Source organism: Colletotrichum lupini, chromosome 6, assembly GCF_023278565.1.
Source record: "Colletotrichum lupini chromosome 6, complete sequence".
Taxonomy (NCBI): Eukaryota; Fungi; Ascomycota; class Sordariomycetes; order Glomerellales; family Glomerellaceae; genus Colletotrichum; species Colletotrichum lupini.
This window is the reverse complement of record NC_064679.1, coordinates 3127994-3152711: the sequence shown is the minus strand read 5'-3', so window position 1 is coordinate 3152711 and position 24718 is coordinate 3127994. Positions and strand designations below refer to the sequence as shown.

At 54.0% G+C, this 24718-nt stretch overlaps 11 protein-coding genes across 11 annotated transcripts; 4 read left to right on the top strand and 7 right to left on the bottom strand.

Moving 5' to 3' along the window:
- Positions 1–172: 172 nt before the first annotated feature.
- CLUP02_12444 (uncharacterized protein) lies at positions 173–1149 on the bottom strand (the record flags this gene model as incomplete). The annotated part of the gene is made up of 6 exons (XM_049291408.1): positions 173–313; positions 371–502; positions 584–722; positions 820–945; positions 1010–1024; positions 1082–1149. The coding sequence occupies 6 exons, from the start codon at positions 1147–1149 to the stop codon at positions 173–175; spliced, it is 621 nt and encodes a 206-aa protein (XP_049148553.1).
- Positions 1150–2554: 1405 nt separating this feature from the next.
- Positions 2555–2752, bottom strand: CLUP02_12443 (uncharacterized protein; the record flags this gene model as incomplete). Its single annotated transcript, XM_049291407.1, has 1 exon — positions 2555–2752. One exon carries the CDS (start codon positions 2750–2752, stop codon positions 2555–2557), a length of 198 nt encoding a protein of 65 aa, XP_049148552.1.
- A 102-nt stretch (positions 2753–2854) lies between these two features.
- On the bottom strand, positions 2855–4870 carry CLUP02_12442 (homeobox domain-containing protein; the record flags this gene model as incomplete). The annotated part of the gene is made up of 3 exons (XM_049291406.1): positions 2855–4384; positions 4438–4762; positions 4821–4870. 3 exons carry the CDS (start codon positions 4868–4870, stop codon positions 2855–2857), a joined length of 1905 nt encoding a protein of 634 aa, XP_049148551.1.
- A 1127-nt stretch (positions 4871–5997) lies between these two features.
- On the bottom strand, positions 5998–6261 carry CLUP02_12441 (uncharacterized protein; the record flags this gene model as incomplete). Its single annotated transcript, XM_049291405.1, has 1 exon — positions 5998–6261. One exon carries the CDS (start codon positions 6259–6261, stop codon positions 5998–6000), a length of 264 nt encoding a protein of 87 aa, XP_049148550.1.
- A 15-nt stretch (positions 6262–6276) lies between these two features.
- On the bottom strand, positions 6277–7851 carry CLUP02_12440 (uncharacterized protein; the record flags this gene model as incomplete). The annotated part of the gene is made up of 8 exons (XM_049291404.1): positions 6277–6515; positions 6560–6673; positions 6781–7061; positions 7178–7309; positions 7433–7480; positions 7536–7609; positions 7671–7740; positions 7841–7851. 8 exons carry the CDS (start codon positions 7849–7851, stop codon positions 6277–6279), a joined length of 969 nt encoding a protein of 322 aa, XP_049148549.1.
- Positions 7852–7961: 110 nt separating this feature from the next.
- Positions 7962–13478, top strand: CLUP02_12439 (uncharacterized protein; the record flags this gene model as incomplete). Its single annotated transcript, XM_049291403.1, has 22 exons — positions 7962–8270; positions 8489–8607; positions 8735–8961; positions 9015–9257; positions 9334–9541; positions 9592–9712; positions 9805–9927; positions 10095–10172; positions 10226–10290; positions 10361–10510; positions 10587–10778; positions 10891–10991; positions 11146–11326; positions 11389–11571; positions 11634–11804; positions 11884–11968; positions 12037–12389; positions 12460–12550; positions 12622–12783; positions 12842–12861; positions 12947–13101; positions 13150–13478. 22 exons carry the CDS (start codon positions 7962–7964, stop codon positions 13476–13478), a joined length of 3666 nt encoding a protein of 1221 aa, XP_049148548.1.
- A 35-nt stretch (positions 13479–13513) lies between these two features.
- Positions 13514–16270, top strand: CLUP02_12438 (uncharacterized protein; the record flags this gene model as incomplete). The annotated part of the gene is made up of 12 exons (XM_049291402.1): positions 13514–13674; positions 13805–14216; positions 14312–14487; positions 14552–14806; positions 14879–14966; positions 15074–15140; positions 15204–15350; positions 15409–15481; positions 15556–15602; positions 15680–15894; positions 15992–16044; positions 16108–16270. 12 exons carry the CDS (start codon positions 13514–13516, stop codon positions 16268–16270), a joined length of 1857 nt encoding a protein of 618 aa, XP_049148547.1.
- Positions 16271–16780: 510 nt separating this feature from the next.
- CLUP02_12437 (haloacid dehalogenase-like hydrolase) lies at positions 16781–17921 on the bottom strand (the record flags this gene model as incomplete). Its single annotated transcript, XM_049291401.1, has 3 exons — positions 16781–17274; positions 17567–17676; positions 17815–17921. 3 exons carry the CDS (start codon positions 17919–17921, stop codon positions 16781–16783), a joined length of 711 nt encoding a protein of 236 aa, XP_049148546.1.
- A 714-nt stretch (positions 17922–18635) lies between these two features.
- CLUP02_12436 (uncharacterized protein) lies at positions 18636–20349 on the top strand (the record flags this gene model as incomplete). Its single annotated transcript, XM_049291400.1, has 2 exons — positions 18636–18663; positions 18740–20349. 2 exons carry the CDS (start codon positions 18636–18638, stop codon positions 20347–20349), a joined length of 1638 nt encoding a protein of 545 aa, XP_049148545.1.
- A 493-nt stretch (positions 20350–20842) lies between these two features.
- On the bottom strand, positions 20843–21937 carry CLUP02_12435 (uncharacterized protein; the record flags this gene model as incomplete). Its single annotated transcript, XM_049291399.1, has 2 exons — positions 20843–20979; positions 21061–21937. The coding sequence occupies 2 exons, from the start codon at positions 21935–21937 to the stop codon at positions 20843–20845; spliced, it is 1014 nt and encodes a 337-aa protein (XP_049148544.1).
- Positions 21938–23311: 1374 nt separating this feature from the next.
- CLUP02_12434 (uncharacterized protein) lies at positions 23312–24709 on the top strand (the record flags this gene model as incomplete). The annotated part of the gene is made up of 1 exon (XM_049291398.1): positions 23312–24709. One exon carries the CDS (start codon positions 23312–23314, stop codon positions 24707–24709), a length of 1398 nt encoding a protein of 465 aa, XP_049148543.1.
- Positions 24710–24718: the final 9 nt, after the last annotated feature.

The following is a 24718-nucleotide window of genomic DNA, read 5'->3' as shown; positions in this document are numbered from 1 at the left end:
GAGATTTCGTTCGACAAGGGTTGACGGCAATCAGAAACTGGGGTCTATCGGACCGACACAATTCGCTTCTCTACATGGCGAGGGGAATAGCTAACGGATATCGAATAAGAGACGTTCGCAAGGTTGCCGGCCCTCCGTCATCGCCCCAAGTAAGTAACCAGGGCGTCAGGCACTACTTGGGCCCCGCGCCCTGGGGCCGATGCGAGTTAACGGCCAGGACTTTTTGTTGTCCAAGGACGGGACAACTCCGGGTGCTTTCTCCTCTCCGCATTAGAAAAGCAGATATGAAGAGGGTGATCGCACCAGAAGCGGTCTAGCAACTCCCCATCGAGTGGTAATGATGCCCTCTTTCGGAGTTGCTGCCACCAACCAGGGCCATCTCCGCGTGGGTAGCAGTGGATGCCGGCTGTGGTGAACGGCAGAAGAAATCCAGTACATTGTCGACGCGACAGGAAGCCGGTGGAGGTTGATGCGGGGAGCGGGGGGGAAACCTGGGGTGTCCCTGGGACAAGACAGAGAGCGAGATTGGCAGATTTGGGGGCGATTGGGAATGTTGAATGAACGAACATCCACCTTGGCTTACCTTGATTGGTCTTAGCTCGGGGTTCTCGATGTCTCCGATAACCCAGTACGAGTGAGTACCTTGGTCTTTGCCTAAATGGCACGAGGGGAAAAGGAGTTCCAGCGTTCCAGTGGCAGAACGGAATGCGGAAGGCGGATGGCTATGTGTGTCTTGTTTTCAACGTGGTATTCGGGGCGGGTAAGCTTAGCCAAAACGTGGATCTTGGTGCTTAGTCTTAGTGTATCCGCGTGCCAGACGCAGAAACTGATCGGAATGTGAATGGGTATCGCCCGCATTCCTCGGACCATGTGGTCGAACAAAGAGCGCGCGAAGGAATGCGGATAGATCTTAAATTCAATGTGAAGTCAAAACCCCAAGCCTTCCTTGTCTTTGTTTCGGAGAATTAGAAAGAAGAAGAAGAAGAGACGTATCGAAGAAAAACGTTACATATCAGACGCATTCCTGCAGCGCAGTGGGCAGCGACGGGAGGTTTGGCATTGTCTCTTTCCCCACACGAACCGCTTTCCCCAAAAACCCAATGCCGAGGGGGAGGGACCTTCCTCGCAAAATGACCGCTCGGGTGCCATTGGCCCAATTGACTTTCGGAAGAGTGGAGCCGATGTTCTTCAATGGAACTCTGCTGCGACCTCACCTCACTTCACTTCACCTCTCCTCAACGTCAGACACGCTTAGTTGTGGCCATGGGCATCTTGGAAATTGATATCCAAGCATGTGACAGGAGCCACATGGTAATTCTAAGCGTGTTATATATCGATGGTATGCAATTCGTAGTCCATGGCCCCATAAGCAGGATATGAGCAGCCTTGGACGTCCAGTGTGCTTACATAGCACTCATGCGCTCGCGGGACTCACGGTATACACGAATGGGTAAAGGGGGAAACATGCATATAACATACCTAGGTATGCTTGAATGCTTTTGACTGTTTTGATTCCAATGCAGTCGTGATTATTCGTTAGATCAAATACGACCAGCGTGTATTCACCCAGGTAACGTGACCTCCCGTTGCCGCGGGATGCCCCCGCCCCAAAAAGTAAACAACACCACGCCGGGCATCGCGATGCAACTCTACTATGGTGCAATCACCCTCATCATCCATAACTCACCTCCAAACACTCATTTGACAAAAAGAAGCCATTCTCAAGCAATGTACCGGCCAGATACGTGAAAATGGCAAATGGTTATGTGATCAAAAATGCAAAAGTTCAGAGCTCGAACCTGCGAGGTTCGAGCTCCTATGAAACCATCACTATCAGGGCAGTTCTGTCTCAAGATTCAAGTTTCTACCAGCTGGACTACAACCCGCTCGGCTACTGCGGCTAAACGCCCGTCGACGTTCTGTGTCCCACCGCGTCCGGTGGGCGAAAGGACGGGCACATCTGACCCCTTATATACCATACGACATTCATGGGAAGGCGCGATACCCTCGGTGTGGGTGGGGACTACACCGGGCAAGCGATTCCATCTGATGTTCACCAGAAGTGAACGGGGTGCCCGGTGGACTGTGCGGCAAGTACTTTTTTGATTTTGGACCTCCCAAAAGGTGAAGCTCGGCGTCTCCTAACCTGAAGCTCGAGGTAAATCGCTGGAAGATAAACGCCCTATCCTGTCCTTCCCATCCATCCATCTATCCAAGCCCAAACCAGCCCGTCCCGCCCTATCCTGCACCTCGCACTTTGCAATCCTATACGTGCTGACCTGCTCTGCGACATCCACGCAGGGTCGCGTTCTTCCGTTCACGCCACCGCGAACAGCTCAGAGGTTGATGGCATATTCCGACCCAACGCGATTGAAGACACGTAACCTCGAACCATCCCACCACCTGTCCTGTGCTTCCAATGGGATATCCAGGTCCCTTTTCCCTCCCCCACCCTCCCCAGCCACAAACAGCGCCGCCGTCAGCAGGACATAAGCCGTATGTATATCATTACATTAGGTAAAGAGATTTGTTTCTTTGGTGTATGCAGTAGGTATCATGAGAAAGGAAAATCGTTGCTGCAGACGAAGAGAGATAAACAAAAATAAAGGAAAAGGAGGACCCGTGTAGTCCAAGTATAAGGTTGTTCCGGTGAAGCGCCGATGGCCCAGTGATAAAGCAAATCGCTGTATGTACAAAGTGAAAATCCACGCAGTAGAAAACCCTTGGTAGTTGTACAGCGCCAAGTATACATGATGAGCAAGTTTTTTTGACTGCTGCGATGACAAATCGGACCTCCTCGAAACTCTACTCTGCCAGGTCGATGTAAGGTTCAAGCCACGTTTTGGACGACACCTCATTCCCCGTGGAAATCTTGTGCAGTCATGTTGGTGAACTGAAACTGTCTTGACCGTGATTGCTCGGGTGACGGCTTGACTGAGACGGATGAGGCATCCGACCAGTTGTACTCGGTGTTGCCACCGCCGTACGATGAGTAGAACGCCGGTCCCATGTTGTTGGGAGGGAATGAAGGTGTGACTGGCTGGCTTGCGCAACCGTGTGCGACATAGCTCGGTACGCTCGACGACATGTTGGGGAAGTCCTGATCAAAGCTGCCGAAGCTTGGTGTCGACAGCGGCTCATCGGAGACGTTGTAGTCGAACGCGGGAAATAGAGAGTTCGGCATCGTCGTCATCATGCCGGGGGTATCCGGCGGGGTCCTCATGGTAGGGTCCATGGCATATTGCGGTACTGTCAGGCTGTTTTGCATGCTGTAGCTCTTGTCATCCTCGGCCGAGGACATGGATGAGACGGTGGTCTCACGCAAAGCTTGTTGGCTAGGGACAATTGGTGTGTTTGGGGTTGGTGGCGCTGCTGGGCTTCGCGATATCGGTGACCTTGAGGCCATCTGCAAGAGGAGGTTCTCCTGAGCACGGTCAAAGTACATTGGCGATCTCGGGCCTGAACCGGCCGGCTTCTGAATTCCCCTCGGAAAGTTTCCTGTCGCAGATGCAACGCGGCGCATCGGACTAGGTGCCTCAATGCGCCTGGGCATCTCGATGCCGGTCTTCGGACCGGAGAAGTTGTATGACTGGCTGCGCACGCAGCTGACGAGCGCAGCGGGCCTCTTGGAGTTTCTTCTGCTGGCAATGTCGATGGTCGAGCCAGACTTGAATCGGAAGTCTGGTGTGGAGATTTCGGGAGGGGAGCGAGACATTGACTGGGGAGAGAACTGATCAAATTTGTCGAGATCCTCGCTTTGCATTTGCTCCTGCTTGACATTGATCGGAATGGGGCTAGTCATGCCGGTAGTCAGGCCGTGCGGGAAAGAAGCGAAAGACTCGTCCATGTCGCTTGCGCTCAGGTGGTAAGACGAGAACGAAGAGGCACTAGTTGACTCTGGAAGCTGTGTCGTCAAGTACTGGCTGGGAATCGAAAGAGTCAAATGGTTGGGTGTTTGTTGGATGACCTCTGAAGGCATAGGTGCCGAGAAATCGCAGGGTGTTTGGCCAGAGTAGAATTGATCGGGGCCAAGGGAGTAGCCGATGTTGATATCCTGGTGCTGGAAAGAGTTGGATGAGTCGGGCGAGGCGTATTCTGAATCCGGCTCTTGCGTAACGACCTGCGGCTGCTCAAATGTGGGCTCCGGGGTCTGAGTGCCCTCCGAGGGTGATGCTTCGCTAACAGACGACGCGTCGGTTGATACGTGAACGGGTGGGAATGGAGCAGCGGACGGGCGAAGATCGTCGTCGTGGTCGTGGAAGGACTCCTTGATAGTCTCGGAGCTTGTGGACGTCTCGGTAGCCTGCTCAGACTTGCGGCGAGCCTCATTTTCCTGTGTCCTCTTCTCCTGCTTCGCCTTTGCTCGCCGATTCTGGAACCAGTTCTATAATCTGTCAGTGGGTATATTTTATAAAACCAAGCTGAAGGGGGAAATACATTAATCCTCGCAATGTCCACCCTCATCTCTTCGGCAAGCTGCTTCTTCAAGCTGCTGTTGGGCTTGTTGTTCTTCTGGAATTCCCTTTCAAGCTTGTCGACCTCATCCTTGGCAAGTCTCGGCTTGGATTCGGTGGCCTTTCCTCCGGCTGCTGGGAACAGGCCCCGGCTCATCATTGCCTGTTGCTGTCGAAGCATTTCCATGTAGTCACTCTGATAGAGAGGGGCTCCGGGGAAAGGAGTGCTGAAGCCATAATCGTATGCTGACGCAGTCTGGTAGTTTGGGTAGAACGCCATAGCTGCTGATGTGACAAAGTTGGCCAAGCTCGAGGGTAGACCGTTCAACGGGGGGGCTCGGTGGTTAACACGATGGCGATGGTAACGAATGTGTGCAGAGCGAGTGTAGAACCAGTGTAGTAACGGGGATAGGCATGCGTATTATGTTCTCGGCAGTGTTTAGACGCCGCAGGATCAAGTCTTCAGAACCAGAGATTTGAGTGAAAGAGTGACTGAGGTTAGAGGGCTGAGAGCCTGGTGATATTAGGAGAGATGTGAAGAGAGAACGTGGGTGTGAGAGAGGCGCGGGAATCGGAACAGCAGATCGAGGGGAGCTTGTCTGCTTTTAGATCGAATGGGGAACGGCAAGCGGGATGAGGAAGGGTCAGGCAGGGCCGCGCAGAGGTGAGACAGCAAGGTCTGCTCAAGTCCTCCAAGGTCTTGAGGGCGAGATAGTCGATCTGTCTAGGCAAGGGCCTGTAGGCGCACAGACGAGGCTTGACGAGAGAGAAAGGGCACAAAAAACAATGACAGGAGGAGTGGGAAGAAGGAGTGACGGGAGAGGAGGGGGGTGAGAGGCGGAAGATGTATTGATGTGTCTTGTCAACCCATCATCACAGAGCGAGAGCGCTGAGAGAGAGAGTGTGTGTGCGTGTGCAAGCCGACGTGGGTGTAAGTCGCGCGGTACTGTGTAGGTAGGCGCTGGGGTGGCGGCAGGGCATGGGCGAGCACCAAGAAGGGGGGCCCTCTCTCTCATCGTCCACCGGGTACCCCCCTTGGCAGTGAGAAGATCATATTTGGGTGGAGGTATCGGGAGACCAAGGGAGCAAGGGGGTCAACTCTCTTGACTCTCAGGCCCTGGGAGGAAGAGAAAGGGGAGGGTCATGGAGGGTCTCTAGGGGCCAGGGCAGGGCAGACAAGGCAAGCCAGCAAAGCTAAGGTAAGGTAAGGTAAGCAAAGCAGCGGAGAGACAGGAAAGGACAGGACATGACAGGGCTCGAGCCGCGGTCAGTTGTGCATAAGGCACAGACTGTGTATCCATACGGGTAGACTGTGCTGAGCTATGCAGGTAGACCCAGACCAAACCTTGGGCCTTGGGCCTCGAGATGAGGATGAGGATGAGGTGCCGCGGGAGAAGCGGACGTGGCCGGCGCAGAGTGAGGGGACAAGCAGGCTGTGAGAGTGAGAGTTAAAGTGAGAGGAGAGCCGACGTGTGGATGAGGGTGTATCCATGTCAGCACAGCGCCTGCGCGAGTGTGAAAGAGAGGGGGGGAGGAAACTACACTACATGTCGAGGATGCATTTGAGTGACATTGGGGGATTTGTGCAGTGAGCAGCGGCATCAGCAGCTGGACTCCTCCGAGTCTCCGACTCCAGCTTTGGAGTATGAGTGAGTTCATGAGTGCGTGAGTGAGTGCGAGGACGAGGACACAGGACGGACAGGAGCAGGGTGGTAGGATGGTTGCACCCACCTGAGCGAAACTGAATTGAGAGTGAACCCTTCACATCCACCGGGCATCCACACGTCCCATTCGCAACCCATCCCATCTCATCCCACACCCCCTAGTTCAGAATCCTGGCCCCCCCGGCCCCGGCGTCAGTCCCGACCCCTGGTCCATGAAGCGTCTTTGCGTCCCTGGGTTTGGACGACGCCCCCATGTCAGTTGGTGCCACACTAAAAACTTTGGACTCGACTCCCCTGCTCGGGCTGAAGATAGGCCCGGCAGGCGTGGACTTGGACGTGTATCCGTCGACTACGCGGGCGAGGCCTCTCGGTGATGAACGATGGCACTTGTCAAAGCCTGGAAGTTTGTACCGTCCGTGACAAGGCCAACAACTGACAGACAGAATGACACGGCAGAGACAACCCGCCGAAAAGGACGAGAACAAGACATTGTAGGATGACGAGTCAATGCGCTGTCAACCATAGGAACAGTACACCGTACGGAGAACGGCATGACTGAGGCAGCGTAGAAAACGAGATGAGCATGGCATAACTAGACAATCGAGGGGTGATCTAGAGTAGAGAGAGAGAGAGAGAGTCGGGACTTTGACGGGCAAACGGACAGCATCCCGTCGGCTTCGAAGGGGCTCTGAAAAGTGGCGAGAATGTGACCGAAAGGGACAGGCAGTGTATCGACTTGACTCGACTCAACCGGAAGCCGGAAGGGGTAACGACGAGAGGGCAGTTGAAGAAGTGGTTCAGGTTGTGGAGAGCAGAATTACAGTGAAGAAGACGACGAGACAGGCGGGGCAGGTCAAGCCGGACAGGCACGACGATCCCAATGGCATCATCTGATCCGAAGAGGCGAAGATAGCTGAAGTCTGTGCTGCGTCGATGAGTGTTACTGTTTGTACCGAGGAGTGTGTGTGTGTGAAGGTGTGAGTGAGTATGTCTTGTCCATTGTCTGTGACGGGCAAAGATGAAATGAAGCGTAGGAAGAAACTTCGGATGAGCTCGCACCAGACACAAGCTACAGGATCTGGGTGTTTATGCCGCTGCGGCGTGTAATTTGCCGCGTTGCACTTGCGCAGACACCAGGCGCTACTCTGTGCATTGGTTTCTCTGGGCGGTGGAAGAAGCGTTTTGTTGAAGCTAAAACAACAGGATAGAGCGTAGAGAGAGGGGCAAAAATGTTTTCTGGGAGGGAGACGGGCGCGGACGGCTTAGTTAGTTGCCGGGTCGAGTTGACAAGTCCGGCCCTTGCTTAGTGCTCACTAGACGATTGGTAAGATGAGAGTTGGCGCGATGCTCCAGCTCCAAAGTCTGAGAAGTCAAGGAGTACAAAGTAGAGAGAGAGAGTCCCTTCCCACTTTCTCACCTTGGTTTCCGCCACTGCTCGTTTGTGTACCTCGGTGATGACCAGTGACGGTAAATATCAAGCACATGGATGAACTGTGGCAGACAAGATGAAGAAGACATGCAAACAAGAGAGCGATTGAGAAAGAGAGTGAACTGGAGGCATTGAGATGAGGCCGCAAACGTGTATTGGAAGGAAAGGTACGAATACAGAGCAAGGCCAGGTACTTGCGGATGCCTGAGTGTAAGGGAAGGTACCTTACCTGTGTACAGAATACTTTACAGACTAAGGTAAGGAAGGTATGGATAGTAATTAATTACGAGAACGCATAGACCATAGTGCTATCCGTTCCTATCTTATGTCAGCACCTTCCCCCGCTGACACACGTGTTGGTCGGGGATGATGGAAAAGATACCTGAGACTTTGTCTCCTGCCTTAGGTAATTCAATGTCAGAACATCAGGTTGGAAGCCCAGGTCATGTGGTTTGTCTTCAGGGCAAGGAGGTATCCGTATGGAGCACATGGAGCTCATGGAGCACAGAGTACGTATGTAGACAAGGTACCTCCATTCCACTTGAAGCTTCCTCCCCCACCTTCGTCCCCCTTGGTCTACTTGTACTGCATCTCACTCTGCCTGTCCCTGCGCCCATCTCCACCGACAGGCTAGACACTATGGCATTGATTGACGCGACCAAGCATCACACGGACCATTTGGATAAACAAGACGAGAGACCAACGGGAAGAGACATAGCGACTGTCTAATTGCACACACTATCCGCTGTGCCCGGTCGAGAGACAGTGCTCAAGACTGTGCGGGCTGTCTACGATCACTTCCCCCCAACTGTCAACGACATTACCTACAGTAACCTATCGACAAGGCGAGGGCTTCACTCTCTTCCATCCTAGCCTCGCTCCGATTCCAAGGGGGAAACAAAACTGAGGGAGAGAGGAGACTTACATCAAGGGACGCATAGGATCCATCAATAACCCACAAGATCGAGATTCATCATCATCCCATACGACATGACACGAGAATACGCGCCTGCTATGGCCTCGTCTTGTTGGATTTGTCTGGCTCCGGTTCAGCTCAGCTGTGCCGGCGGCCTACCTTGCCCGAGCCACGGAAGCAGAATTTTTTTTTTTTCTTCCCTCTTGGGCTTACCGGGGATTGGAGGCTTTTGCAGTCTCGCAGCACGTCGCTCGCTGTGATCAACTGACAGGATGGTGGGGTGCCTCGCTGTCCCACGCTTTCCCGATTCTGCTCAGCGACTCCCAAAACGCAACGCTGCGATGCAAGTCTTGGGCAGCCACTGCAGCTGCCGCATCGCCAACCTCGAAAAGAGGAACGCTGACAGTTACTTTGGGTTGGCCTGCCTGCGAGGATCACCACCTCCTCCGCTGCCGGAAAACTACCAGGACCAAAGGGGCAACTTCATCACCACCAGGCGTCACCGTCTTCATCCTTACAGGACATCAAACAGCCCAGACATGTGGCCGAAGACGCCCAGGGCAGACGCCGGTTCCCTTACTCCAGGTACCAGCCGCTGCTCCCGCAGGCTAGTACAATGGGCTCCCCACCCGTTTTCCGCTCGTCTCACTCGGCAACGCGTTGGTTCGCCAGGTCGCCGAACCTTGACAAGTTGACAATGGCCGAGCCGCAAGCCTATTCCTTTTTTGGCCGAGATCCAAAGGAGGAGAGACAACTCACTCTCAACGCTGTTGATTTTCAACTGGTAGTCACTGGTGTACCGCTGCTGCACAACAAAGGAGACGCGATGCACTGATGTGGCCCTCTGGCCAAAGCAACTGTCACCGGCAGGCACACATAGTTCTCCACGTCAGATCTGTGTGCGGTATCCGTACATAGCTTATAATACCTATGCTGGTTATGGATACACAATCATCACTTGTTCGGCTTTCGTACTGTCTGCCACAACCCGTCGTTTCTCTCGAGAACTGGACTGCTGCGACTGCATTTGTGGGTGGGCCCATCAGAACTCCGAAAGACAGGGCAAGGACGCTCCGCGGTCTGTAGAACTGACATCCATGCACCCATGCTGTATTCGTACGGGTCAAGGAGACATCGGCCCATCAACTACGGAGTAACATGGAGGGAAATCGTCGTGCGGTGTACCGCGTTTTCGGCGTTAACCCAACCTGGCCTTGTTGCCTCCTACGAGGTACGGACCATGTACGGAGTACGTACGGAGTACTGCTCGCGGATTGTGGTCGGAGCCCGTTGTACGAATACTTACTTATCACACTGTATCTGACTTGTCTTGACCTGCAGCGGAACACTTTTCTTCTTCCCCGCGAACTAGGCGTACCGCCGGATGCACACATTGGACGCTCTTCTATATCTGCCGTCTGTCGTCAGATACACAACGACCGATTGATCCATGTCCTTGCGCTGGTCAGAGAGCGACACGGGCTGAAAAATTAGCCAACGGATGTAGACTTGCAGCTTCAGCTCCTCCTTCGCATGATTTTTACCTACAGAATACTTGGGCTGCTGGCTTGTTCAAAAAAAAAATTTGATACTCTCGGCCGTACGAGGCGAACAGGAGCATGCATGGTCAGGTGTGGTTCCATCACGGCGCCGTTGCAGCAGAGGACAAATATACATCTAGGAATGGCACAAAGACTTTCAACTACACAGTCACATAACGTACCAAGCCTTTGGGAACGTAAATGGCGTCTCTTGTGCACAGTTGAAGCAATCGCCATGGGGGTCCCTCGCCGTCGATCCTCAGCCAGCAGTAGCCCGGACAAGGCCGTGAGATCGAAGGGCCAGCCAGCGAGGCCGGGGGAGCGGGCAACGGCTTTCATTCCACATTCAGATGTAGCGTCTTTACGCTACGGGAAGTTTTCCCTCGAAGATTTCCGCGCCTTTGGTCTGAAGCTAGCCGGGTTTCATTTCTCGTCGAAAAGTCATGGTCCCTTGACAATTGGTGGTTCGATTCGGTTCTCAAACCAGACACTGGGGACATATCCACGTTCTGGGCAGCGACCCTTTTTCTAGATTGCTCGACAGCAATGGATGGGTCATCACTTGAGCCGACACCGCCGCAGTACCGCTGCAGGGGTGCAAACAACAAAGACACGCGAGCTGCTATTCCTGAAACTGGACTCGCAATATGGGAAAGAGAAGTCTGCGATGCTCACGGAATTTGTGTGCTGGGGACACACAAATGTGTACAACGATTTCAAGGCCACTCACCAAGCTTCGTGGTCACTCGAACGCAATGTGGACTTGATCCAGGAGTTGCCTTCGGAAACCTCCGTTACCATGAATTCCAATACCGAGCATGGATATTTAGCCTGACCGAGATACTACGATTTCCTTCACTGACAGCCCAGACGGCGCAATCTGAAGTCACATCGCGCTTTCCAAGCATCTATCCAAAAAGCGGCTGATCCCAGGCATCCCAGACCAAGTACTAGAGCGCAGACGTGCGGTTGGCCGCTTTCCACTGGGTGACAGTGCTAAGTAAAACGAGGCGCGCAAACCTGGGCCCGCCACAGGCCTCGTTCGTGGGATTTTCTTAAGATGTGCATGTTATAGGACCCCCTTGCCTAGAAACAATCGTTCTGGGGATCAGTTATGCAGTACGCGCACATCACAACGCAGCATCTTCTCACATCGTCATGTCAGGAAACGAGGCCACGAACATCAGCTACACTGGAAATGTCGCCGTCATTGCGCAGATTGTCAAGTGCGATCGGGCTTCAGCCCACCTTTCGCCCACTTCAGCCTACGCTGCCCAACTATCTTGGCTCACTATCCCGGGACATGTTCGCCATGATGTCGTGTATGGCGATCAGCTAGGAATCTTGGATGGCTGATTGGGCGTTCATCTCTTGCTCGATACAGTTTGACACTGTCCGGGAGTAAAGTTCCCCGGAGAGGCGCGGCGCCTCTTTCTGTCGATCTCTGGAACTCGTCTATGGCAATCACCAAGTCATCGTCGCCTTCACTCTTCACCCTGTCTTTTCACAGGAAAACTGCGTACGACGCCTACATTACCAAAGTTTGGGACCGAGGCAGTCATTACAAGTCAAACGGAAGATAGTTGGATACGATTCAGCTGGTCCGCACCCCCGTCAAATCATGCACAGATTCGATGCGGGCGAATTGGATTCATTCGGGCCGCCAACCGTGCCAAGCCAGCAGATAGCAAAGACCAAAAGTCACACAATTCGCCTTGTCATGCTTGACAACTTGGACGTTCCAGGCCACACTCTCATCAAGAACTTCTTCCGCGATCTCGGTCTCACTGGGCCTAGATCGTGCACACAGTGAAGTGCGGAAGACGGGATGCACTGCGACACAGGACCAGAATATACACGCGGCAGCACACCTAGCTAGACTGTGGTGTGGGGGCGTCTCCGGACCATCGCTCATCCGTGGGCGTTGTAACCTCACCACTGAAGCCGCTTCGCGATTCTTTAAGGTGGACCCTCTACGGAGTACTACTCCGTACCTAGCCCCAAGACATCGTTGGCTGTCCTTGATGTCTAGCCAATGCTGCACCTGAGTCCCGTTGGAGGGCGGAGGCTGGAATTCACGAGATGCGATTGGCGGCAGTGGACGACAGGAAGCAAGGCAACGCAGGTGCAGCGATTGGAGGCGGAATTTCATGTCCTCAACAAAGCCTTTTCAGCAGGGTCGATTCGATTGATTCGCCTTCAGTACCAAGCGATGCATGGCCCTGCGAAGGGCTGGGGGCCCAGAACGATTCGTCGACATGTCACCCTTTGGGCAAAGGGCAAGGTCAGTCTACGACGTTGCGGGAATTCATCAGACACGCCGCTTTTCAGCGGTCTTCGGGGCAAGGCGGGACATGAGGACAACGGCGCCGAACGGTATATGGCGTTTCCTGGAGAGCGGAACGCTTGTAAAGCTAGCAAAGCGGAAAGAAGACGTTGTCTCACTTCGTCCCAGATACTTGGCACCTTTGTCCGTGCCGATTGGGCGGCCTACGACTGTCAGTCTTAGTCTTTGCTACAACACGCTTATCACGCATCACGTCGGCGTTTGACGAGTAACTCTAGCCTCTACGGAGTACTGCGAAGCAGTGCTCTCCTGACGTTGCGCTATGGCTAGAGCGATCTGAAAATCCAATCCTTGTTCGCTGGCTCGGAAAGACTTGCTGATGCCAATGTCTTCACGTCGAATTGCCAAGCGAAGATGGACCGGATCAGTATCACCGGCCAGAGGAGCTCGAACAGACAACGACAGGCCGATGAGCGGCGAAGCGAGGGTATTGTATTACGATGCCGGATTGATCATCTCACCGTTTTTTCACCGACGCCTGTTGCACAAGTCTCTTTCTCAGCATACTATGTAAGCTCTGTGCAATATACGTACTTTATCGGTAAACCTCTTTCTTCCTCCCCTGTTCGAACTTGTTGATGGTTTGCCGAAGTAGGTACTTCTCCCGGCGGCTCTCAAACGCCATACTGGATCAGGCTGCGCCTCGAGATGTCGATGTAATCTGCTCGTCAGACATCTACCCGTCGTTCCACTCTGACGATTTGACGAACCCTCCCCCGGAGATGATATTCGGCAAGGAAGACATACGGAGTACCATGTGGACTGGATGAGTTCCGAGTGTAACCACTTCTATTTTAGTGTCTCCTTGCAAGGACGAAGAACCCGACGCCGTGGATGAAGTTCAAGGTGTTCGCGGAGAGCGACTAACTTGCGGAGTACGATCAATCGGCTCGCCATCGCCCAAGCTTCCAATCGTCCAACGCAGGAAATTTGGACGACAGATGCCCACCATATGCTACCGAGCCGGCATGGAAAGCTACCTTCTGGAACACGGGAAACGAGAGAGGACGCAATTGCCTAGTCTAGTATCGAAGACGCCGGCGGTTCACGCCAGTGTCGAAGGCGTGACGCCAGCAAACACCACGGAACACCCACGCAACACACAAAATGCCAAGCGACTGAGATAGCGTGCAGGAAGACTTCCACAACGACTAGAGGAGTCATGGCCATGCATGGCTCCAACATGCACACGGGAGATGGAGCCTTTTTTTTTTCTCTCTTCCCTTTCAAGATATGCACAAGAAAGGGGTTCGGTATCCCTCCAACCTTGACTCCGGACAGCGGGCACTGGAAGAGAGATGTGATTACAGACGACCTCTTGCGGTAACATCGCCGCAGAAAACCCCCAAGAATCGATTTTTTGGTGGCTGCGAGTACTCGAGTTTATTAAAATGCAATGACGATACGGAGTATACGAGGCAGAGAGTGGCTTGGTTAATCAACAGGTGTATAGTGGCATCCATGATCCAGATCCTGATCAATTTTTTTTTTGCTCCAACGTCCAAGGTGGAAACAGCGGCAAGCGGGAGATTGGGATCAAAATCGGGCCCTGGCGGCCACGTGCGGTGCCGACAGTGACGACTGACGAGATGGATGAGGTGCCGGCCCTGCCCCTGCGCTGTGGAGGGGGCCAAGGACAAGGAGTCTGCGAGGGCTCGTTTTTGTTCCTTCACAAGTTCACAACCAGGCATGGGATGATGGGGGCACGGGGACAGCATGCCGGATTTTTTCCCCCTTCGTTATGCGCACAAGCCGCAGGCCCATGCTTCTCATTAAACTCTACCAAGGGTCCTCGTCACGGCCGTAGTAAAGGGACCCGTGGAGGACGCGTGCGACGCAGACAACACTTGCATTCGACTGGGCTGGTGCGTGCTCTAGTTTCCACACATTTTACTTGTACGGACAGTACCCCATCTCTGCGACGACACAATTTCCTTCTCGCTCGCTAAACTGAGCACAGCCTCACGACATGGCCACCTCGAGTCAGTCTTGTTCAGTCCGCTACCGAGTACCGAACCGGTGCAAACAATGCGGATACTGCCGGACGACGTCTATCGTGTTGGAAGCCTTGGAACCTTTCTCTGAAGCTCTGGAGACAGGTGGATGCCGGATGCTAAACGCGCGAAAACAGAAGCCGTCGCCGGGAAGCATACACCAGAAGCCCCCCCCCCCCCCCTTTTTTTTTCCTTTCCTTTGACAGCCGCGCGGTTTTGCCTGCCGGCCCGATGACCTGCGTCGGGTCGGCGGCCTTCGCTCGCCAGCTTACACTACTCGAGCGCTCCAACGCCATTCGGAGCTGTCACCGTCAAAGGACTCGTTACCCAGGGAGGCATGAGATGTATTCCGTGTTTCAATCTCCTCATGAATTGTCTCGTGGTGACAACTATGCTCAAAATGAGATTGCTGTCATCCCTTCCGGTGTTCTGCTAGCGCGCCGCCTCAACGATATGGAGATGTAGCTCAACCGACCCGGCCCTTCGTGTACCTGCAGCATCAAAGACCGTTCGAAAGTTAACATCATACTAAGCCTGGAGGCTGTCCACATCAGCCCTCTACCTGATGGTTTTGAGATTGACATTTTCGCGCGCGAAGCCTATGTTGGCTTAGCCTTTAATGTTCCTGCATTCGCCCATACGAAAAGCTGGCGTCCGTTGTGTTACATGTCGGAATGACATCGTCGGCCGCCTGCTTTTTTTTTCTTGGTGGATGGCTGCGCTGTCAGCAAACAAACCCCGCCTGGGTTCCTGTACCGGCGAAAATACACTCGTCGCCATTGCCTCGCCTAGACAGTGAGTGTACAGCTGTCTCGGCATCATCCGCCAGATTATTTCTGTAGCTGATCGTACCTGCAGCCACCGATAATCTTGCTTTGCCCATGAGCAAACAAGGCATTGACACTTACAACTATGCTATGTCAGGAGGAGGGAGGAATCCTTCCGCTGCTGTGCTACCCCTTTTCACCAAGTATCACGTCCCGAGGAGTATTGATAGACGACCTTGTTCCACTCAACGGGATACACATGTTCACTACTTGGAGCGACACACCCACGGCTCAAGCACGAAGATCTCCGAAGTTGCCTGCAAGATGCCGAATTCTAATTCGCCTCGCAAGCTTGTCTAAAGTTGGTGCGTTGAGAGAGCAGAGCGTACACACATACCTACACACACACACATACGCACACACACACACACACACCCTGCAAGCAGCCAGGTCCGTCAGCATGAAGCTCCGAAGCTGACAGGTGATATTTGTGCTTTCGGGACCTTGCAGCTCCGAATTACGAAAGGTGGTCATAGACCGGTGTAGTTTGCCATTGTGATACCTCAGACCGCAGCGGGTTTGTTCGTTATGCAAAGTTACGCCACATCCACGGTCTCGGGACCGCTCCGCTCAGCTCTGCAAAGACCAAGATAGGTCAACGAGAGACCAGTGTACCGGATGCACTCGGCAAGCTCGCTCTCTCAGACTCTCTCGTATACGGGCTCCTTCTTCGTGAAACGACCGCGGGCTTTTGCGGGTTGCTTTTTGCCTATCCAGATGCGGTGCATCGACCGGGCTGAGACTTCTTAACGTTGCTTTTTTCTTTCTCCCGCTTCCAAGGTCGCGAGATCGCAGCAATCACCCGTAGTTGGGGGGTAGGGCCCCGAGGAACCCGGGACAATGACGAGGCGAGACGATGATGTGTTGCAAATGTGTGCTTGATTTTTCCTGTACCTTGAGCTGGATCATCGTCGACGCAAGCTACTTTGTGAAAGGCCCTTCAATACTCCCGCGTTTGTAGGCGAAATCAATGCAGCGGCAGCCAGACGAGTTGAAGTCAGGGACTCGCCTGACTCGGCTGAAGGAGGATATTCTTGGATCCTGGGGTTGCACATGTCGAGTACACGGCATACGGCGGGACTTTGTCTCCAAGGCTAAAGACATTGTCTTGGGTCCTTCGGGGTACCTCTACTCGGTTCGGCACACGCCCCCCTTCGGTCAAGGTAGAGGGATGATGATGTTTGTTTTGTTGTTGCACTGGAGCTGCTGCCCCGGATCAAAATAAACATCACGGATCTCACGCGACACAGCTTATTAGGGATCTTCAGGCTTGGGGGAAAGAGGACTCCATTTCGAGAACTATCTCGCATCTGAATCCAACAAGTGCTCCCTTGACGAGACAACGGCGGGGAAAGAAGATTAGTTTGTATTTGCCCTTTCTCGCGCACTGGCCGGTTGATAGGTTTTGCCGTTCATTCTCTGTCTCCTCTACTCCCTTGTATGGAGCTCCGAGGACTTATTTGGCTCCAAGGGCCAAGGGAACGGTAAAAGCGTACGATGTTGTCATACTAAAGTCTGTACAGGCCAAGTCTATTCTTGCTCTATCGATTCATTAGCAGAGCCTCCATTCCTCACGCCAGAGTAGTCAGTCAGTCGTAGACAACTACACTAAGGCTTCGAAACGAGGGCGTCGGTAAACTCCAGCGTGACGACACCGTCGCGACTCTCCACGACCTTGACAGAACCGAGGTCTCTGACGATCCAATCGGGTTCCGCGTCCACGACCTGCTCAACGGTGTGGCTCGTGACGAGGCCCAGCACCTTACACCCAGCCTCCTTACCGGCCCTGATGCCGGCGGGGCTATCCTCGAGGACGAGCACCTGCTTGGAAGCGTCTCCCAGGCCCAGCTTCGCGCGGCCAATGCGGTAGCAGGTCGGGTCCGGCTTACCGTTCTCGACGGACTCGGCGGTGACGAGGTGTTGAGGCTGCGGCAGCTTGAGCGCGTCGAGCCACCCGCCCACAAGGGGTTCAGTCCCCGAGGTGACGATGGCCCAGGGAGCCGACTTCGCGATGAGGGCGTCGAGGAGTGCCCTTGCCCCAGGGATCTCGACGGCGTCTCCCCCGTAGAGTTTCGGGAGGCGGCCTTCCATCTCACGCGTGTCTGTTCATCTCCTGTTAGCCTTTTCTTCGCGAACCCCTGAGTTCATCACCGTCTCATCCCCCCCTTGCGTCATGTAGGTGAGCATGCATGAAAAAAAGTTGGGGAAACCTGACAGACGGCGCGCCGGTGAGTCGTGTTTAGGTAGGTGAAGCAAGGCAAGGTGAGCCGTGTTTAGGTAGGTGAAGCAAGGCAAGGGGGGAAGTCGGAATCAGGAACAGGTACCAAACACGCGAGATCAGACAAAACAGAGATCTGAGATTTTTTTTTGGGTGCGTAGAGGTAAGGTACTCACACTCCCAATTTGCTTTTTCAGGGGCCAGAATCTTCAAGATGTCGATGCTACGACGGCCGTGCGAGGTCTCGAGGATGACTTCGGGCGCGACTCCTATTTCGTTGCCGACGCTGCAAGGGAGAAGAGAAGGCCGGTGTTAGTGGGGTTTTTGAGAGATGAGATGAGAGAGAGAGAGGGTAACCCCTCATGCAAGGGACGATTGGTGATGATGATGCTGATGAACCGGTGGAGTTTGTTGGTTTCCTTACGTGTGCCAGTGCTTCACGACGGCCTCTGTTGAGTCGATGATGGTGCCGTCCATGTCGAAGAGGAAGCCATCAAAGGTGAAGCGTTGTGGAGGGGCCGTGTACGACATGGTTAAGTCTGGTAGACAGGGTAAGCGGTTATCCCTCTGAAATGAGTTGTGAATGTATACCTGAAGAGATGAATGTTTTATGTGTTCGATCTATGGTTATGGTCTTTTAATGTGGTCTAAGATTAATAGTGAAGAGAAAGTTATTGTATTCAAGAGTCTAGTTGAGATTACGAGTTGAAGTTGAGTGAGGTATGACTCTGAAAGGATCGTTGAAGTTCCGAGTCGGCAACGACAACCTTGGTAATCCGCCTTTGACCAGCCCGCTATTTGAGCTGCGGCATCTTTCCAGCGGCCAAAAAACACCGAGACGGGCATTTCTGTCCACCGGAAGGGGCCCCTCTGACGCTGCGGCAGCGCCATCGCGGCAGCACTGAGCGTCTGTGATCCACCGGTTCCAGCACGCCTTTTTTTTTTTACCCATCGGCTTTTTCTTTCTTATGTCAGCTGTCGCGGGGCAAAGTTACCCATGGCGGGGCTCCTTCATTGGGATTAGCGTCAGGCGGTGAGGATATCTTGGTGGGGCGCGATAGCGATAGCAGAAGCGGTGTGGGCTGGCAGAACCCGACCTCCCACTAAATTTTTGAAAGTTGCACTGCAAGGACTGGCCGAAGCGCCAGGAAAGTTTTGCGGCGGTCGAGGGTAGCAAAGCACCAACCAAAGCTCACCCCCATACAACAAAAATCTTGCCAAAAGTCGCTTTGGTCAGATATCACGATGGCTGGCTCAATTAACAAACCCAAGAGTATGTGAGAGTATCTCCTGAATTATTGCCAATATCTTTTATGTTATACCCTTTTTGACTAACAGCATCTTCGCAGAGCCAAAGTCCAAGAGGACGACGGTTCGCCTCCGCCACAAGATCGAGAAGAAGTCGGCGGCGAAGCAGAGGAAAGACAGAAAGAAGGCCAAGCAGAACCCGGAATGGCGCACCAAGCTCAAGAAGGACCCGGGTATCCCGAACCTGTTCCCCTACAAGGAGAAGATCCTCGAGGAGATTGAGGAGAACAAGCTGCGCAAGCAGGAGGAGAACCAGAAGCGTCGCGAAATGGCAAAGGCCGCCAAGACGGGCGCCACCGTCGCCGGCGCGACCGGCCAGCAGGTCGACGTGGCCGACGACGACATGATGGTCGAGGACGACGATGAGGAGGACGACGGCGACGACTCGAACCCCATGGCCGCTCTCCTGCGCAGCGCGAGGGCCGCCGCCGAGACGTACGAAAAGGAGTTGCGCGACGACGATGACGACGAGATGGACTCGGACGACGACTCGGGCGACGACTCTGACGCGCCCGCCGAGATCCCCGTTGGCAACGCCACCTCCCGCAAGGCCTTTGACAAGGTCTTCAAGAACGTCGTCGAGCAGGCCGACGTCATCCTCTACGTCCTCGACGCCCGCGACCCGGAATCAACCCGCTCCCGCGACGTCGAGCGCAGCGTCATGGCCGCCGCCAGCGGCGGCAAGCGCCTCATCCTCGTCGTCAACAAGATCGATCTCGTGCCCCCCAAGGTTCTCAAGGACTGGCTCATCCACCTGCGCCGCTCCTTCCCGACCCTGCCCCTGCGCGCCTCCAACCCGGCGCCCAACGCCCATACCTTTAACCACAAGGAGCTCACCGTCCAAAAGACGTCGTCCGACCTCTTCCGCGCCCTCAAGTCCTACGCCGCCAGCAAGCAGCTCAAGCGCGCCGTCTCCGTCGGCGTCATCGGCTACCCCAACGTCGGCAAGTCCTCCGTCATCAACGCCCTCCTCGGCCGTCTCTCCGGCGGCCGCGGCGCCTCAAAGGCCTGCCCCGCCGGCGCAGAGGCCGGCGTCACCACGAGCATCCGCGCCGTCAAGATCGACAGCAAGCTCACCCTCCTCGACTCCCCCGGTATCGTCTTCCCCTCCGCCAAGAACGCCTCCGCATCGGGCCTCGTCTCCCTCAAGAACGCGACAGACGCCCACGCCCACCTCGTCCTCCTCAACGCCGTCCCGCCCAAGAACATCGAGGACCCCATCCCGGCCGTCACCCTCCTCCTCCGCCGCCTCGCCGCCTCCCCCGACCTGCTGCAGAAGCTGACGGACGCCTACGACCTGCCGACGCTGCTGCCCAGCCGCGCCGACGGCGACATCACGACCGATTTCCTGGTGCAGGTCGCGCGGAAGCGCGGCCGTCTGGGACGCGGCGGTATCCCCAACATCAACGCCGCCGCCATGACCGTCGTCACGGACTGGCGCGACGGCCGCATCCAGGGCTGGGTTGAGGCGCCTGTCCTCGCTGTCCAGAGCGATGCCCAGGGCGCCGCGCCTGCTGCTCCCGTGGCTGACGACGTTGCTGCCGCGGATCAGAAGACTATTGTCACGGAGTGGGCCAAGGAGTTTGACCTCGGTGACCTGTTTAGTGGTCTTGCTGCTGCTGGCGACGAGGACGAGGCGATGGAGCAATAAGGGGTGGTGCAGTATAGTAATGGAGAGAACGTAGTGAGAGGAGGAGAGGGGAGTACATGATATCAAAAGAGAAAGTGGAGGAGATGTTGTGGTCCCATTTCTTGGGTTTTAGCTCCCTCATGAAGAGCCTGGCTGGCTGTTAGATTCCTCATTTTGTTTCACATGGCGTTTTTGGGGCGGTCCAAGGGAAAAATAAAAAGTAAAGAATGACGATTTAGCCCGTTGTCCTCATTCAAATCTGCTCATACACTTTCATCCGGAATTTCCCTTGCATTCATTTGATTTGGTTCTTATAGGATTATAGACGATTCTGTCATCCCGAACGACCTCCTGCTTTCCATCCGCCCAACGATATTTGGTTGTGTGCGATCAGATGGCGATCCACAAACGGCCATGATGCAATGTCGAGTCACAGCTCAGCGGTTGAGCAATTTGCGCTTGGTGGTTGACTTGCTGAACATCATAGCTATTTCAATACTAGTCTCTCCCCGTCTTAGTCGAAGATTGAGAACTTCGACTCGATCCCAACTCCATTGTGCTCTTTGAATGTCGCGTAAGCTGAGCTAGGGCAGCCGGCGGAAGAATTGGGAGCCATCTCAGCCCACGGGAAGTCGACGTCTTCACCTACATCTAAAAGATCCCAGCAATCTGATTGTCAGCAAGCACTGACTTCGCTGATAGATGGGCTGACAGGATAATCGGATCACTTACCAGGGTAAAACCACAGTCGCCTCAGGATCCGGAAATGCATCCAGTCTTTTCCTAACCGGGGAACTCTCCTCCGCAAGTTGTGCTTGAAGACTGTAAGCATATAAGAATGTACAATGCCTTCAAGTTCGCCAACCATCATGTCTGGCGCCTTTCCAGCTAACTTCTGAAGTACCATGCACTCCACCGAGGGATTTGGGCGGTCATTTTCAGGGAATTTCTTTAGCAGGGTCTGTAACTTTGTGGTCCGCCGTCCGCATGTCGTCCAGACTCTGTACGCAGTCTCCAGATGACCCTGAGAAAGAACAAGCGATGAATTCTGCGGCGCGAATGGCTTGGGGTTGTCGGCGACATTGGATGTCTGCCGAGACTGATGTGTGGCCGTAGGTGCCAACGGCCTCTCACCGGCAGGTGCTGTTTTCTCCATGGCAATAGACGTAGCCGGTCTCTGCTTCATAGGTGTCTTCCGCTTCGGTACTGTCGAGTTCTCAGATGCCGCACCTGTCACATCCACAGCCTGGACAGTCGCCGGCGCCTTTGATTGCGGTGTCGCCTCGCTGATATCTGGTTGAAGGCTCACAATGCCCATGATGATCGTATTCTCGCTGTGGTCCAGAATTCTGTCGAGCATAGCATGGGCCTGCTGGCGAGATCCATGAAAAGCGAAAGTTTCTTCTGAGAGATGGTCTATCACGGGCTTGCCAAGGCGTCTGGTGTTGCTGATATTGACGGTGATGTCTCCAGCGTCTTCAGTGTTCAAGATGACTCCGAGGCGTCCGAAGACAGGCTTGGTGTTGTCGGAAGCGGGTGACGACAGTTTGACTCGCTTGGCCGGTGGTTGAGAGGACGCCTCCGCGGCAGGGACGCCGTTACCTTCCATCTTGAGTCACTCCACGGATGAAGGAAACGTCAGTAAACCAGCCGAAAGAAGGTGCACTTTGGAAGGGCAAACCTGGTAAGGAGATTGACTTTGATGGTTGTGTAATTCGGAAGTTGGTTTGGGTGGGTTGTGGGGAAGAAGAAGGTGGTGAAGGTAAAAGCTGAATATTGTAGGAAGGGACGCCCGAGGCACATGCCCCCCCTTTGGTAATGCATTCACTGAGTGGTGTGGGACACTCGCTCAGGAGAAGGCAGGTTCGGACAAGTGGATGATAAAATAATCCGCTAACTACCTTACAGTGTGTATTATAACTTCCTCTTTCTTTGTCGCTATTTCATAGATATTATATAACGAATATACTTGAAGGACTACTGACTGACATCGATTATAATGCCAGTCGTGGTAGTGACAATGGTAATGAAGGTAATAGAACGAGGCTGTCAAGACTGATGAAGCTCTATTTAAATCTGGTACTACTTCTCAGACTATATTCGTGAGAACTCAGAAAGATAGAACTTCTTCGTTTAGTCATGTCCCTTATAAAAGAAAAAAAGTGTTCTATGGCCGTTATTTTATGAAACGCTCGCTTTACTATGTCAACTATGGACATGGCAGAACTGTTTACCAAAGGCGCCCTCGTCTTGTACGGAACTTCAGGTTACTTCATATCCCTGATAATTCTACTGACTTCGGTGAATTAGAATACCAATTTTTCGTAAAGGCAGTTTCATTCATACCAAGAATCTAGTATATTGTGTTCAGATCAATCCATGGTAGGTCGATGTAGCGGCATATTCCCACCTACTCCCTAACCTGAATCACGCATGGTAGAGCTACGTTTGGAAGTGATAAGAAATTTGATCTCATTCGCTCGCACGCGAGATCACGTCGTAGGCAGTTGTTGAGACCATGTTCATGACCTGGGCAGATGCGGTCAGATAAGTAGGTAGGTGACTTCTGCATTGTCTGGGCTGCCTTCTCTATCAAACGCCCCTTCCCGAAGGAGGTGAATCATGCTCGGGACCTACCTACATAGTGGACCTTGCCTTATTGTAATTCAATCTCAGTACGTACCCACGTGACGCGTGGATGCCAGAGGTCGGTGAGGTCGTCCCCATTTTCCTCCTACCTGCAAACGCCCCTATCCTGCACTTCACTCCCTTCACCTCAAAACATCACGTTTTTTTCCATTCGCACATCAACAGCACACTGGTCGAGGTTTTCAAAGCGCTACACACAAAAAGATCGAAAGGTCTCCCCCTACGTGCGCGCCAGAAGCTCTCTTGTCTGACACGCTTTGCGTGTCATACCGATCGCAGTGGCCTGCCTTCACAGTGTTGTCCCTGTCACGACCACGTCGAACAATCTCTCCAAATGAAGAGATCCAGACCTTCCAGTTCAAGCTCTAACGCTTTGAACTACGGGTCTGATGACAGTCGACGATCCCGAACCGAGGAGGAAAGAGACAGCAACCCGGTCAAGAGACCCAAGCCAAATAATGTTCCACATGGCACCATACCGATGCAAGCTCACGACATTAGACCGTCACAGAGCCTGATCACGGAATACAACACGTCTGGGAGCGAATCAATCCGAATGAACGACCAAGAGCGCAGTGTGGAGATTCAGAAGCTGAAGGAAAAGCTGTCGATGTTAGAGAGGTCTTCTGATCGAGAATGTCAAGGCGCGCCATACTCGCCTGTGCGACCCAACCTCAACGACTTCAAGTCGGGGTCCTATTCTGATCCCCAGAAGCTCGAGTATCAGCACGGTATGCACCCTGATCGTGACGAGCAACTCGTCAGGCCTCCCTCCAGACATCGAAGCAGCTCCATCGACCGGGCTGGTTGGAACGAAAACCGCTCCGATCACGTAGGCTCCTTTGGCCGTGACCATCGTAACGACACCCATAGAGATACACAGCGATCCGTTGCTTCCCAGTCGGGTATCCAGAGGGGGGGATATCACCAAGGTTCCTCTACGAAATCATTCCGAGGCACCTCCAGTAGTAGATACAACGCCAATCGTGCCCACCATACACAGCAAAGGCCACACGACAGAATTTCCCAAGACGAAGCGAGATCGGCGCCACCTAACGCTCCCGTGGCTCCCGCAGCGAATTCGAAAGCTGCCCAGCACCTGAGCAGCGCTGGTCAGAAGCGAAACAAGGTCTACCACGACACCGACATCCGCCGCCACAAGCCGCCCTTTCATGGCAAAGTGAAGATGACAAGCGAGGAACAGACCCAGAACCAAATTACTACCTCGCAATTCCTGTACGGCGATCGCTTTGACCCTAACAACATCTGCTCCAACTGCGGCCACGCCGGACATTGGCTCGGCGACTGCGTCTTTCCCGACGACAACGGCACCATCATGGGATGTCCGATCCATAACACGAAGCTTCACGTCCTCGACGACTGCCCAGACCTCCCGCACATGAGCTTGCAGCAGCGCGTGACAATCATGGTCGTGCGTAGGAGGAACAAGCCCGCGATCCGGTCGAGGAAGCCGTGGATCGAGTTTGTCAAGGAAGCTATGGGCCATGGCCTAGAGGAGCTGGTCTGGGCGCCCTCGGTGTGGACGCAGGAGTTTGTGTTGCGCATGATTCACGACCGCAAAGCCCATCAGCCGTGGCTCGACTTCGATTACGGACGGGACCTCGTGTCCAAGTTGCCTGTCGATCCGGAGACACAGGGAGATCTTAGGTCTTTGCTCCGGAAGTGTTCTTTGTGGGACCAGGTTCATAGGCCTGTCCGTCAGGCTCGCTGAGCATGCTAT